The sequence below is a fragment of the Eubalaena glacialis genome, chromosome 7 (genome assembly GCF_028564815.1).
Source record: "Eubalaena glacialis isolate mEubGla1 chromosome 7, mEubGla1.1.hap2.+ XY, whole genome shotgun sequence".
NCBI classification, from domain to species: Eukaryota; Metazoa; Chordata; class Mammalia; order Artiodactyla; family Balaenidae; genus Eubalaena; species Eubalaena glacialis.
In genome coordinates this window covers 71,265,440-71,277,384 of record NC_083722.1, presented here as the reverse complement: position 1 = coordinate 71,277,384, position 11,945 = coordinate 71,265,440, and the positions used below count along the sequence as shown (strand labels likewise).

At 50.7% G+C, this 11,945-nt stretch overlaps 1 protein-coding gene across 2 annotated transcripts in view; it reads left to right on the top strand.

Annotated features, from left to right (window-relative positions):
• The first annotated feature begins 348 nt into the window (after nucleotides 1-348).
• Nucleotides 349-11,945, top strand: part of FYCO1 (FYVE and coiled-coil domain autophagy adaptor 1) — an 85,514-nt gene continuing 73,917 nt past the window's right edge. For both annotated transcript variants that reach the window (XM_061196633.1, XM_061196634.1), the window contains exons 1-2: nucleotides 349-447; nucleotides 9,965-10,107. In XM_061196633.1, the coding sequence (XP_061052616.1) occupies nucleotides 10,053-10,107 (55 nt within the window). In that variant the 5' untranslated portion in view covers nucleotides 349-447; nucleotides 9,965-10,052. The remainder of the gene's footprint in view (nucleotides 448-9,964; nucleotides 10,108-11,945) is intronic.

Genomic DNA, 11,945 nt, shown 5'->3' with positions numbered 1-11,945 from the left:
TTAATGAGCTATTTTACATTCTTTTGGAACTCAGGTGTATTTTGCACTTAACAGCACATGTACAATTCAACTCAAACTAGTCACGTTTCAAGTTCTCAAAAGCCACACGTGGACAGCACTGCTTTCAGGATCCCAGACATACGATTTGTGGACACACATGCTCCCAGGGATTGCAAGGGTTAATTTAAAGCCGGTCGACCCCGTGGAACCCCTGGGAGTTGTGAGCATCAGCTCTGCGGAGCATGCCGGGAGTTGTAGTCCGCACTCGGCTGTCCGTGGGGTCCGATGGGAGTTGTAGACAGAGGCCCTGTGGAGCATGCTGGAAGTTGTAGTCTGCGCCAGCCTGCGGAGGGGTCTGCGTATCATGGCCGCCTACGCCGCGCTCTCGTACTCTTCCGCTTGGCCGCAGAAAGTTTCGGTTCTGTCCCACCGTGGACCCACGAGCGCGTAAGTGCTGCGGGTGGCCGGCCGGACTCATGGGGCCCTTCTAGTTGCTGTCGTCTCTGGAGCGGAGAACTTCCCTCCAGGCGCGGCTTGTCACCTGTTGCCTGACCGCCTCCGCCCTTATGCCGGGTCTCCCACAGACTCCGCCGGAGCCCTTGCCCTTGCCCAGCGGGCCTAGGAAGCACCTAGGGCCGGTGAATCTGACCCTGGAACCCAGGCTGCCTCTGGTAATCAGTTAGAAAGACAGACAGCCCCCCTCCCCCCCCTCCCTCCGCCCAAACACCAGTTCCAAGACACTCGACGGCCAAGGAGCCCACATGTGTGGTCTCAGAACAAGTCTTGGAGTCTTTAAGCACAGGAGGGACAGGTCCCCGAGTTTCTGCTTGCATTGTCCAAGAAGCCGATGACCTGAAGAGGCGTACTTCCTGGCTCAGCTGGGCCGGGACAGCCCAGACCTTAACTTTGCAAAACTCCAAGACCTAACTTTGCCCGGGTCTCTCCCCTCTCGTAAGGGGACGGTTTGTTCATCCTGGGCCGTCCCCAGGCCCTGGCCCATTCTCTTTACCCACTGAGCACATTCTCTTGTGCTCTGGTGCAGGGTTTTGAGATAGCCCCCAGGTGATTGTTCCTGAAACACCTGTGGATTTTTGGATTGTGGTGTGGCTGCACCGGACTTCGGCTAGAGTCCGTGATATGAAGAACCTAGGCCGGAGGGTGTAAGGGGAGGGCTGAATTTTACTTTTCCTAAGAAGAGCATGTGTGGTTGACACCTTAACCAAGTGGCTCCCAGATAGTGCAGTTGTGTCATCTGATGCGCCTTGTCACTCTTCACAGTTCCATCCGCTGCCCCCCTCCAGAACAAAATAGAGCACACTTTGAAACTACTGGTGTTGGCCACAGCCTCTCTGCCCCTCTGCCTGTCTTACCACAGCAGTTTCCTTTCCCAACAGAGAAATGGGTCAGGGGCTCTTTGAGGGCAGAGGATCAGGCGTTAATCTGCTCGCTGCTCTCCTGCCACTTCCAGCCTTGTGGTGCTCTGTAGCCAGCTTAACTCCCCTGCCATCTGCCTAATGCGGGCTGCTGGGTATTGTAGCCGGGGAAGAGCTGTCACGCTGAGGTTCTGCTTTCAGTGGCTTCCACCCTCTGAAGTGGGCCCATGTTGAGTAGGTTCCACTTGACCCTCCCTCCCATGAGAGCTACTGTTCACAAATTATTGAATGCCCTGTACCAGTTATGAGCCATTATTATTAATCACCCTGGAAATCAGAGTTAATTGTCTCAGTGATGGGACGTGGCCTTCTTTGATGAAAAGAATGTGAAAAGGCTTTAGGAAAAAGATTTTCTGTTTCTGTTAAAAGTGTTCTTTGCGTAATGCTTCATTTAGTTTTTAATTTGGGAAAACAAACAGAATCATTGAAAGAATTGTATAGTGAACGTATACCCACCTGTTAGATTCTACAGTTAAATTAATATTTTACTCCAGTTATTTTTGTGTTGCTTTAGAGTCGATCCTGTAGCTGCTCTTTGGATGGTCTTTGCTCCTTGTGGCTGGTTTTGGGACATCAGCATGGGTTCAGGAGCCACGCTTTTAACCTGGTCCTTCTGGGATGGGATGGCCCCCACAGATGTTTGTGACAAGAGGAACCACCCAAAACAGCACAAGATCAGAGCAGTTGGTAACTTTGTCCCATGTTGGTCACTGAGGCTGTGGGCTGCTGCCTCTAGAACATACAATAGGCACTCAAGAATGGCAGTCCCCCTCTTCCCTTTAGGGGAGAGGCTTGGCTAATGGGTAACCTGCATTTTCTGGTGATTCCAAGGACAGCTTTGGTGACTCAAAACCAGAGTGTCTTTAAACCTGAGGCAGAGGAAGCGTATTGTCTAGCTGTGGTGTCATGGTGAAAATCACTGATAGGAACTCAAACGTCTGGAGCCACATTCACTGGAGCCAGCCCAGGCAGCAGAGCAGGTAAGATTCATTAACCAGAGGCCGCCTGTGAGCAGAGATGATTCGGGTTTGGCCTTGTGAACATCTCTTCACCTAGTGGATGGATGTCATTGTGTTGCTCAAAAGATAAACAATATTTCCTATTTGTGATCTCAATGCCAGATTTTTTTTAAGCTCTTGATTGGTTTAATAGCCTCTGTTTGAACAGCTAAATCAATCAGTAGGGTGGGTTTTGAACTGCTTCCGTGGGTCTCTGTTTATCATGCTGTTTTTAGATGTGTTACTGTACTGCCCCCATAAGAGCTTCGGCCTCAGAGTGCATGGGCTCCCTGGCTTTTAGAAGATGAGGATGACAGAACTGTGCTGATTTGGGCAGGAGGTGTTTCTCCCTCTTCCTCACTTTGGAGCCAGTCAGCCTGGTGGTTTTAGTGGCCGCCAGTGGTCCTTCCTGTTCTCTGTGGCATTTGAAAGAAACCAGGTGCCTGTTTCTAGTTGGGGTCAGATCCTCTTTGCAGGGATGAAGATGTGCGTGTCAGTGTGTTTCCGAGGACAGACTTAAGGAGAGTCTGTGGTCTGGGTGTAGTCCTGTGGCAGTGTGGCTAGTTTCAGAGCCCAAGGGCAGGTCTGGCTAACCATCTCAGGAGCCTGGGGTACCGAGTTACCTGAAAACCGAGTTAGGGGAGCCCTTGGAGTACATTCCAAGCAAGCCATTAGTCTGCAGAGGGCTAGGCCAAGAGGAGAATCCCTGTAAGAGGTCCAGGGTGGGCTGGCAACTGAACCAGAGGTGGTGGCTTAATGTGGAGCTGGAAGAAACTGTAGCCCCAGGTACTTTTTCCAGGGCATCTATAGCCTGGGTCAGGAGCGGGGCTTAGAAGCCTCAGCCAAAGTTAACCACCGAGAATGTCTGTTCTTCTCCTTGCGCACCTCCTCCATGGAGGAAGGTAAAGGGTAACCTCTCTACACTGTATCTGAAAACACACACGCACACACACGCACACACGCGCACACGCGCACGCGCGCGCGCACACACACACACACACAGTAGGAAGAGGTCAAATAACTTCCCCAGGACAGATATGTTAAAATTGCCTCAAAATACTTTGCACTAAATGTACCATGGGTCTCCCCCAATCATGGCATAATCTTTATCGCATTATTTGTTACATGATAGGGAATGGAAATTTCACAAGATGAATCTGATTCTGCATTCTGAATAGGGTCCAGCTTGGCAGGACTCAGCTGTGATTGAGAGAAGAGAAGACACTTTCCTTGCCCATTGCTTCCTGGATGTTTTCTCTGGGCTTTCCAGTGGCAAGACCTCCGCCCTGCACCCCCAAATATGGATATATGGCTCCTTCCTGAGCAACTGCCCACCTTCCTAAAAAAGATAGCTTTCTCCAAGCCCAGAAGCAACACCTCACAACCACAAGTTCCTCTTGACCCTGCCTACTGGGTCAGCAGACTGGAATCAGGGCCAGTTTTGTGTATGTTCCAGGGGGAGTGACCAAGAGACCTGGAATTGTTGGTGGGAGGGAGGGGGCCAAGAGAAGGTTCAAGAAGTGATGGCAAAGTCTCAAGTCTTCATTCCCTTTAAGAAAGAGAAGATGACAAGCAAGGAGTGTTTGGGCGAGATGACCCAGGCCTGCAGTTGGTCAGTCCTTTAATTATAGGTCTTTAATTGTGTCGCCTAATGAGCCTTTGTTCACGTGTGCTGAAATGTTGGCCTCTGAGCTGGCCTCTGACAAACTCTTGAGCACTCTCCTAGGCACCGTCTAGAAGCCCTGGTGAGGGCAGTCTGGCTGACCACTGACCATTTCAGCACTGAGCCCCAGGACCTCCAGGCCTTCAAAGCTGCAGGTACCAGCCAAGTGCCCCCTTTCCATAGGTGGTAACTAGATAGATGCTGTTGGGTGTGCTGAACCAGGCCAAGGCAATGGACTCTTCGGAAAGGCTTCCTGCTTTTGACTGGTCTGAACTGTCCTTGTTAACATTCTTTCCCAGTCAGGGTGGAATTGACAACTTGTATGCCCCACCTTGTTCGGGAGTCGGGGAGGAGCCAACTGTATGGTGCCCTCTCTGGGTCACCACGTCTTAGCTATTGTGTTGGGAGCAATTATGACAAATTTGGCACGCAGGGCAGGGTTGTCTTCTATGCCCCAGACTTCCTCCTCCCCTTCTGAGCCTTCTTTCCCTGTGTGGCTACTCAGATGCTATTGTCAACTGAAAAAAAATACACAAAATGAGAGTCGTGAGTTAAGTTTTATTAAGGGGGGGGGAACGTCAGTATCATATATGATTTTAGTGAAGGGGGGTACGTGCAGTCAAGCACACATTTTGGCAAGGCTTGCTGCTAGTCACAAGGAGCAGATGTCACTGTTAATGATTTTAGTGCTTTTCTCTATAAGATAGAAGAATTTAGGCTCGTAAAATCTTCTCCTGAAAATATCGAACTATCTGAAGGCCTATTCTGCCAGTTTTTCCCAGAGCACAGAGTGCTTCATTCCTGATCTCCACCCTGAACTCCTTTCAGGATGTCTTGAAGGTCAATGACTGCAGTGGCTTAATCCTTGTAGAGACAGATGGCAAGTGCCAATTTCAGCTGGCACTGTGTTTCTCCTGCCAGAGCCAGTTTGGGGGCAACATCATGAGTATTAGTCATTTGTACCATAGTGTAAAGAAGTTTACATGAGTCAGTGTCTTTGTATCTTAATTTGGGACTGAACTGCTGTCTCTGTTGTTTAAGGCATTTAGGGCATCTAGGCAGGTATGGGAGGAATTTGGAGGTCAGGGAAGATCCTTTACCTCTAAAATAATACGTAGGCTGTGATGAGGAACCCAGGCAACAGTACCAGGTAATAAATAAGAATTTTTAAAAATGCATTTAGTCCCTTTTCCTCTTTACCAGAAGATTGGATGTTTTCAGACATTCTGGATAAGCTTAAACATAATTTTGAGTTGTTGACAAGAGAATCCAGTGTTTCCCAAAATTTTATAAAATGAATTTCTCTGGTATTTGAAAGAGCTTGCCAAAGACAGTGATGGAGGTGTTCACAATGTCATGCAACAAGGACCCTGGGTTGATGGAGGTGATTTGCACTTTGGGCGCCTTGCAAGGCGCTGGAGTCCTGGAGCCCATGGCGGTGTGGATAGAAGCAATCTCTGAGTGTCTCCTGAGTTAGGAGAGCAGTTTGCCAATGGGCTGTAGAGGTCAGGATCGCACTGGTTCATGCCAGAAGTCTGTGATCCCTGTAATATAATAGGAAATATATATTTGGTCTCTTTCCCTGGTTCCTGGCACAGAGCTTCCAAAACTCTTGGAATTTCCTGAGTAATAGGAGTGTCTTTCTAATAGGAGTGTCTTCAGTGTTATTCATAGCAAAACCCTTTCAACCATAAGCATAACCATATGCTAATAAGATGACTCTTCATGGGCCCCTGGATAGATAGCTTCTGCCTGAGGGCTGGTTGCCAGAGGACTTTCAGCCCCACCCTTAGACCCCTCTGGGGAGTGGAGAGGGGCTGAAGGTGGAGTAAATGGCCAGTGGCCAGTGATTTAATCAGTCATGCCTATGTAATGAAACCTCCATAAAAACCTCAAATGACAGGATTCTGAGAAATACTGTGCTGATGAACACACTGAAGTGCTGGAGGGCGCAGAGCCCTGAGGGTATGGAAGCTCCCACCCCACCCCCCTTATCTTTGCATCTCTTCCATTTTACTGCTGCTGAGTTGTGTCCTTTAAAATAAACCGGTTATAGTAAAATGTTACCCCAAGTTTTGTGAGCCGTTCTAGCAAGTTATAGAACCTGAGATGGGGATTGTGGGAACCCCAGTTTATAGCTGGTTGGTCAGAAGTACAGGTAGTGACAGGTACTGGGACCTGTGACTGGTGTCTGAAGCCGGGGCAGTCTTGTGGACTGAGCCTTTAACCTGTGCGGTCTGCACTGACTTCAGGTAGTTAGAGTTAGAATTGAATTGAGGGACTTCCCTGGTGGTCCAGTGGTTAGGGCTCCGCGCTTTCACTGCCGAGGGCACGGGTTCAATCCCTGGTCGGGGAACTAAGATCCCGCAAGCCCTGCGGCATGGCCAAAAAGAAAAAGAATTGAATTGAATTGCAGGACACCCATTGGTGTCAACTGGATATCGGTGTGGGGAAAAAAGCCACACGTTTGGTGTCAGAAGTGTTGTGAGTAAAAAATATCTCATCCCTAAACCAAAGGGCAAGCTTATCTAGAGACACAAGGAAGTTGACCGAGGGGTGGAGAGAGACTGTGCCCCATTCTGTGTCTTTTGAAGTTTAATAATAACCTCAGGCCCAGGAAAAGGGAGGCCAGAATGCGAAGAGTCATTCTTTAAAGTCCATGAAAATAGCATTCCTGTGGTGACCATTTGCTTCCTGAAACCCTGTGAGGTGGTGACCCACAGCCGTGGTGGGTCACTGTGTAGTCACTGTGACCTACAGGCCCAGCAGTGGTTTCTCAGGGCTCATTATCTTGGTGGTGAGGCAGAGGCTCTTTGGAAAATCAACTTGTGTAATCAGTGGTTGGGCACAGCTCACCCCGTGACCTGGGAACTTGGCCTCAGCGGAGGGAGGCACTCCGAGGCTCAGGCGGAGAAGGCCTCCTGGGCTCGGGCTGACACTTGCGGCTTCACCAAAGTGCCAAGAAGTCTTGAAGGAGCATGTTTCTGTCTGTTCAGACTCGTCGTTCCAAGATGCCAGTTTGGTTTACAGACGCTATTGCCCTTGTGCCAGGCTCCAAAGAGGGCTGGTTTCTAGGAAATCCAGCTGGTCGTATAGTTCATGCGTTGTCCCAGCCAGAGCCTGGATGACATAACTAAGAATCTGTTGTTGTTAGTGCTTCCTTTCCAGGCTCCGCCCTCTCTGTCATTTGCGAGTCTCAGCCTAGTTTTAAGTAAGTATACACAGAGACCCAGTGGACTCATGGGGTATAGGTCATCTTCCTTCAAGATTATTTCTTCCCGAAGGTACAAAGCTCTCTGTTGACCATAGTCAAATAAGGGGAGTGCAGGTAGAGAAACAGCCTCTACACCTGCCGTGCCCTCCACCCTGGCGCCCTTTCCTCCTCAGGTCTCTTCGATGACCCTCCTATTCATCACCCAACTCAGTTGCCATTACTGAGAGTGTCCACCATCCTCTCCCTTCCCCCAGCAGAATGAAAGTTCCTTTCCTCAGGTCCCATTGCATCTTGCTAAATTCATACCGATGCTGCTCTTTTGTTTGTTGAGATAAGATGTACAGTATGTGAATTTTGACAAATATATGTTCATCAAATATATACAGTCATGTAACCACCACCATAATCACGACACAGAGTAGAGTTGCCCACCAAAATTTCTGCATACTCTCTTGTAGTCAAACCCTCCCTTCCCCCTCAGCTCCTGGCACCCATGGATCTGATTTGTCCCCAGTGTTCTGCCTTTGTAAGAACAGCATGCAGATGGAATCATAAAGTAGGTAGCTTTTCAGTCTGGCTTCTTTCACTCGGCAAACATCATTTGTTGTGTGTATCCCTGGTTCATTCCCTCTCCTTGCTGAGTACCCATAACTTTTTATTCATGTCTCTGCATGGACCTCTTCTGCCATGTCCGCATATCTGGATGCTTTTCTGTCTGTCTTCTTGGAGCACAGTCGAGCTCCTCCAGGGCTGGATGGTGCCTGGTTGCCCCAGTATCCCCAGGCTGCACTTGACAGTGTGGTGCCAGGGCAGCTGTGCACTGACAGTGATGATCCTTGATCCTCTCCTCCTCGCTGGGGGAGGAGCCAAGTGTCTGCCCAGGCAGCAGAGCCCCTGCAGAAGTCTGGCCCATCCTGGGCTCCTGCTCTCTAGGGCCCTGGCTGGTCCCTGCTCAGGCTCTGTGTTCAGCAGGTGACCTACAGAGCCGCCCAGGGATGGGATGGGCAGGCTGGCTTCTGGTAAATCACACCCACCCTCGGTTTGGTGTCTGTGATGGCAGGGTGCCAGCACTTGCTAGGGACTTTGGCGGAGTCTTTGTGGATGCCCTGACTCTCTGGGGCTCCGTGTCACGAATTACTGGGAGTGTGGTACAGGTATGTACCTGTCTAGTTCCTCCTAGGCTGGAGAAGCCCTCTTTGGGCCTTGTTTTCACTGAGTCACAGCTGCACTGGCTTGTGGGTTAAAAACAGGCCTAGGCATATCTGCACCATGACAGGCCCTCCCCAGGCCTCAGGCTGACCTGAATGCTTGTGTAAATATTTGGAGGAACTTGAGGTTGGCGACCATTTGTCCTCCTGGATCTTCTTGCCTTGTCTCCTGGAGCAGTAAGGCGAAGAGCGTGGTGGGAGAGTGAGGACCAGTTCATGTTTGAAACACTCAAGGTGGTGGCACATTTGAGAGGCGCTGGAGTTCAGGGCAGTTCCTAGAAGCCAGTGGAAGTGGTTAACATTTGCTGTAGTGACAGTGGCTCCGTTGTAGAGCCAAAGGGGTTGAATTCAGACTGACCAGAGTTCACATCACGATTCCCCTCCCTACTGGCCCAGGGCCTTAGACAAGTTACACGGCTTCTCTGTATGCCAGTTTCTCCCTTGTATGTTATCTATCTCCCAGGGTGCTGCTGAGAATTAAAATGAGTTAGTGTGTAAAGCACGTAGCAGGCCCAGTGCACAGCAGGCCCTCGTCTAGGGGTGGCTACTATGGCCACCTCTAGTCTTGCCAAGTGCTTTTGCCAACAAATGTTATGCCTTTGCATCAGACATCTAAGGAAAGGGTTAGAGGTTCTGAAAGGAGGATACGGTGGTGTCCAAGTGCACGTCCAGACCTCCTTCCGATGCTGCTCGTATCTCCTCTTTGTTGGTCTCCAGCCACCACTGCGTCCTTAAATCACTTCAGCAGCTGCCCAAGTAGCGCTGGTAACTCGGGACTCACCAGCTGTGAGAGGACTGTAACCGAGCTTAAAATAGAGACGGCCCTTGACTGGTCCTGAGGGCTGCGCAGGCCCCTGACGGGCCCTGGTGTCTGCCCTCCCAAGCTGAGCCGGACTCTGGTGGCTGGAGGCTGCAGACCTCCCTGAGAGGCAAGCCAGGCTCTGCTTGGTCCGCAAGCCCTGAGGGTATGTGTCCTCAGCCTCACGCCTCCACCGCTGCCTGGGGAGGGGGTAGGGCCCGGCCTGGAGGAGACGGCAGATCTGGTGTGGTGGCACCTTAGGCTTAGCAGGTCAGTGAGCGGGGTTGGACTAGTTCTGGCCTTGGTGTAGGGGGATGGGGGGAGCCACTGGAAAGCGTTTTTAAACGTGGAAAGTGCGGCAGGCCTGTCTAAGGGCAGACTAGGAGGGGAGCTCAGAAAGAATAGGTCATGTTATTTAGTTGATCTTGTTTCTTTTGAAGCTCCCAACCAGGTCACTGTGTCTGAATGTAAGTGTATCAGAGAATGCCCACAGAGCAAGGCCCACACAGAAAGGTCAAGCCCTTCCCATTGAGGGAAGATGCCCAGATGGGGCGACTTTGTGCCCGGAGCAGCGTGCCTGTACTACTGTCTTTAAATTGTGTCCGTGACCGCCTTCTCCACGGCCTCCTTCCTGTGCCTTCCTGTGCAGGTGCCACCACGGAGTCTGACCGCTGCTGAGCGGCCCCAGGCAGGAGGCCCACAGCCAGGAAAGGCGGTCCCTGACGGTCACAGTTACCATGGCGTCCACCAGCGTGGAGAGCCAGCTGCAGAGAATCATCCGCGATTTGCAAGGTACGGCTTGGCTGCAGGGCACACACCGAGCTTGGTGTTGAGAGAGCTGTGACTGTGCTTTTGCTGTTGCCAGCTGAAATTAGCCCTGTGATCTGTGTTTACACCGAGAGTAATCGGAGCCCTCGGGACACATCATATTGAAATATTTGGGGCTCAGATGTCCGCCCTGTTAAGGCTGGGAGACCTTGCCTGGCCCTCCTCTCAGGCACTGTAAAGGCACTTTGTAAACAAAATCAAATACCCCTTTCTGAGTCTGGGTCTGATTTCTGTGTGTGTGTGTGTGTGTGTGTGTGTGTGTGTGTGTGTTTGTGTGTTTTTGTTTTCAAACCACCTGTTAAGTCTTTGAATTGTGAGCCTCTGGGAGATGGTGGAATTGGCTCATTTGCAGAGATATTCTCCCTCCTTCTAAGCAGGAAGACGAGACACCCGTCTTTCTTGTTTTGCTCTTCCACCTGGTCCCGGGTGGAACTCACTCCAGTTCTGGGCCTGCTGCCTCCCAGACTTCCCTGAGCTCAGCGTTGCCCAATGAGAGAGACTTGTGGGCCTCGGCTCACTGGACAAAGGCAAGGCAGGCGGGGGTGCGTGTGCAGAGAGCAGGCTCGGGAGGAACGCGCTGTGTTCTGTACTGGCTGTGGAGTCCAGGGCCCAAGTTCACCCTTTCAGGTGACGTCCCAAGGGGAGAATTTTGGCAAGTTTTCTGTCCTTCATGGATCACCAGGGCTTGTAAGCCTCTCTGGAGCACAGCACATTTGCTACAACACAGTCTGAAGCTGACTCCTTCCTCCATGTCATGGGGACCCCAGTGACACTCTCCTGACAGACTCAAGGCGCAGGTTCCTAACTGCTCAGACACAGTGACAACCAGCTGCAGTCGCTCATACCCGGGCCAGTGGAGGCCACAACAGTCTTCACTGTGAAGGCAAATATCAATGAGATAAAAATCACTTTCTCGGGCTTATCTCCTGTTTATGTAGTATTTTGGGCCTTCATGGCATTTCATGTGTGCCAGGCACGAGTCTCACAGATAATAGCTCATTGAGTCCTCACGTTTGGTCCTATGAGGCAGGGACCATTATTATTCCCATTTTGCAGATGTGGAAACAGGCACAGAGAGGTTAAGTGACTTGCCTACGGTCACACATCCAGTCAGGCAGAGCCTGGGTTTGCACACACACCTGGTGCCAGGGTCTGTGCTCTTAACCACACCAGTCTACGTCCAGCTAAAATGTGAGAGATGGCTTTTTTCTTTTTAAATCTATATACACACACACACATGCACACACATACACACAGAAAGTAAAATGACAGTCCCTGCAAATCTGAGATTGCCCCTGGTCTTCAGAGGTTTCTCCACAAAGTAAGCCATCTTCTCTCTGTTTTAGTCTCTGGTTCTCAAGGACTCTGGGACCCAGAGGTCATTATTGGAGGGAAGGGAAAGGAAGGGAGGAGCCCATGGCAGAGCTCCTGATCCAGGGAGGAAGACAGGCATCAGAATTTGTTCAGTTGCCCTTTCCCACCCCATGTGCTATCCTCGTCTGTCATGCCCCACATCCCAAGGCCATCTCAATGTCCTATACCCAGCCCTCAGAGCACTTTGGTGGGAACTTTTAAAAGGCACAACACTTTCTCAAGACCCTTTCTTTTCATCTGTTGGTAATTATCAGAGATTAGAGCTGGAAATTTCATATTCCACGTCCAAGGCTCCTTCTTTCAAAATTTCAGGAGTTCCCAGGTCAGGTTATGAGCTTTACCCCAGCCTGAGGGTGGGGGAGGAAGGCTATGTGTCATTCCTGGTCCCTGGCTGCTGGCTCTCAGTGCTGCCACAGCAGACACTTCTA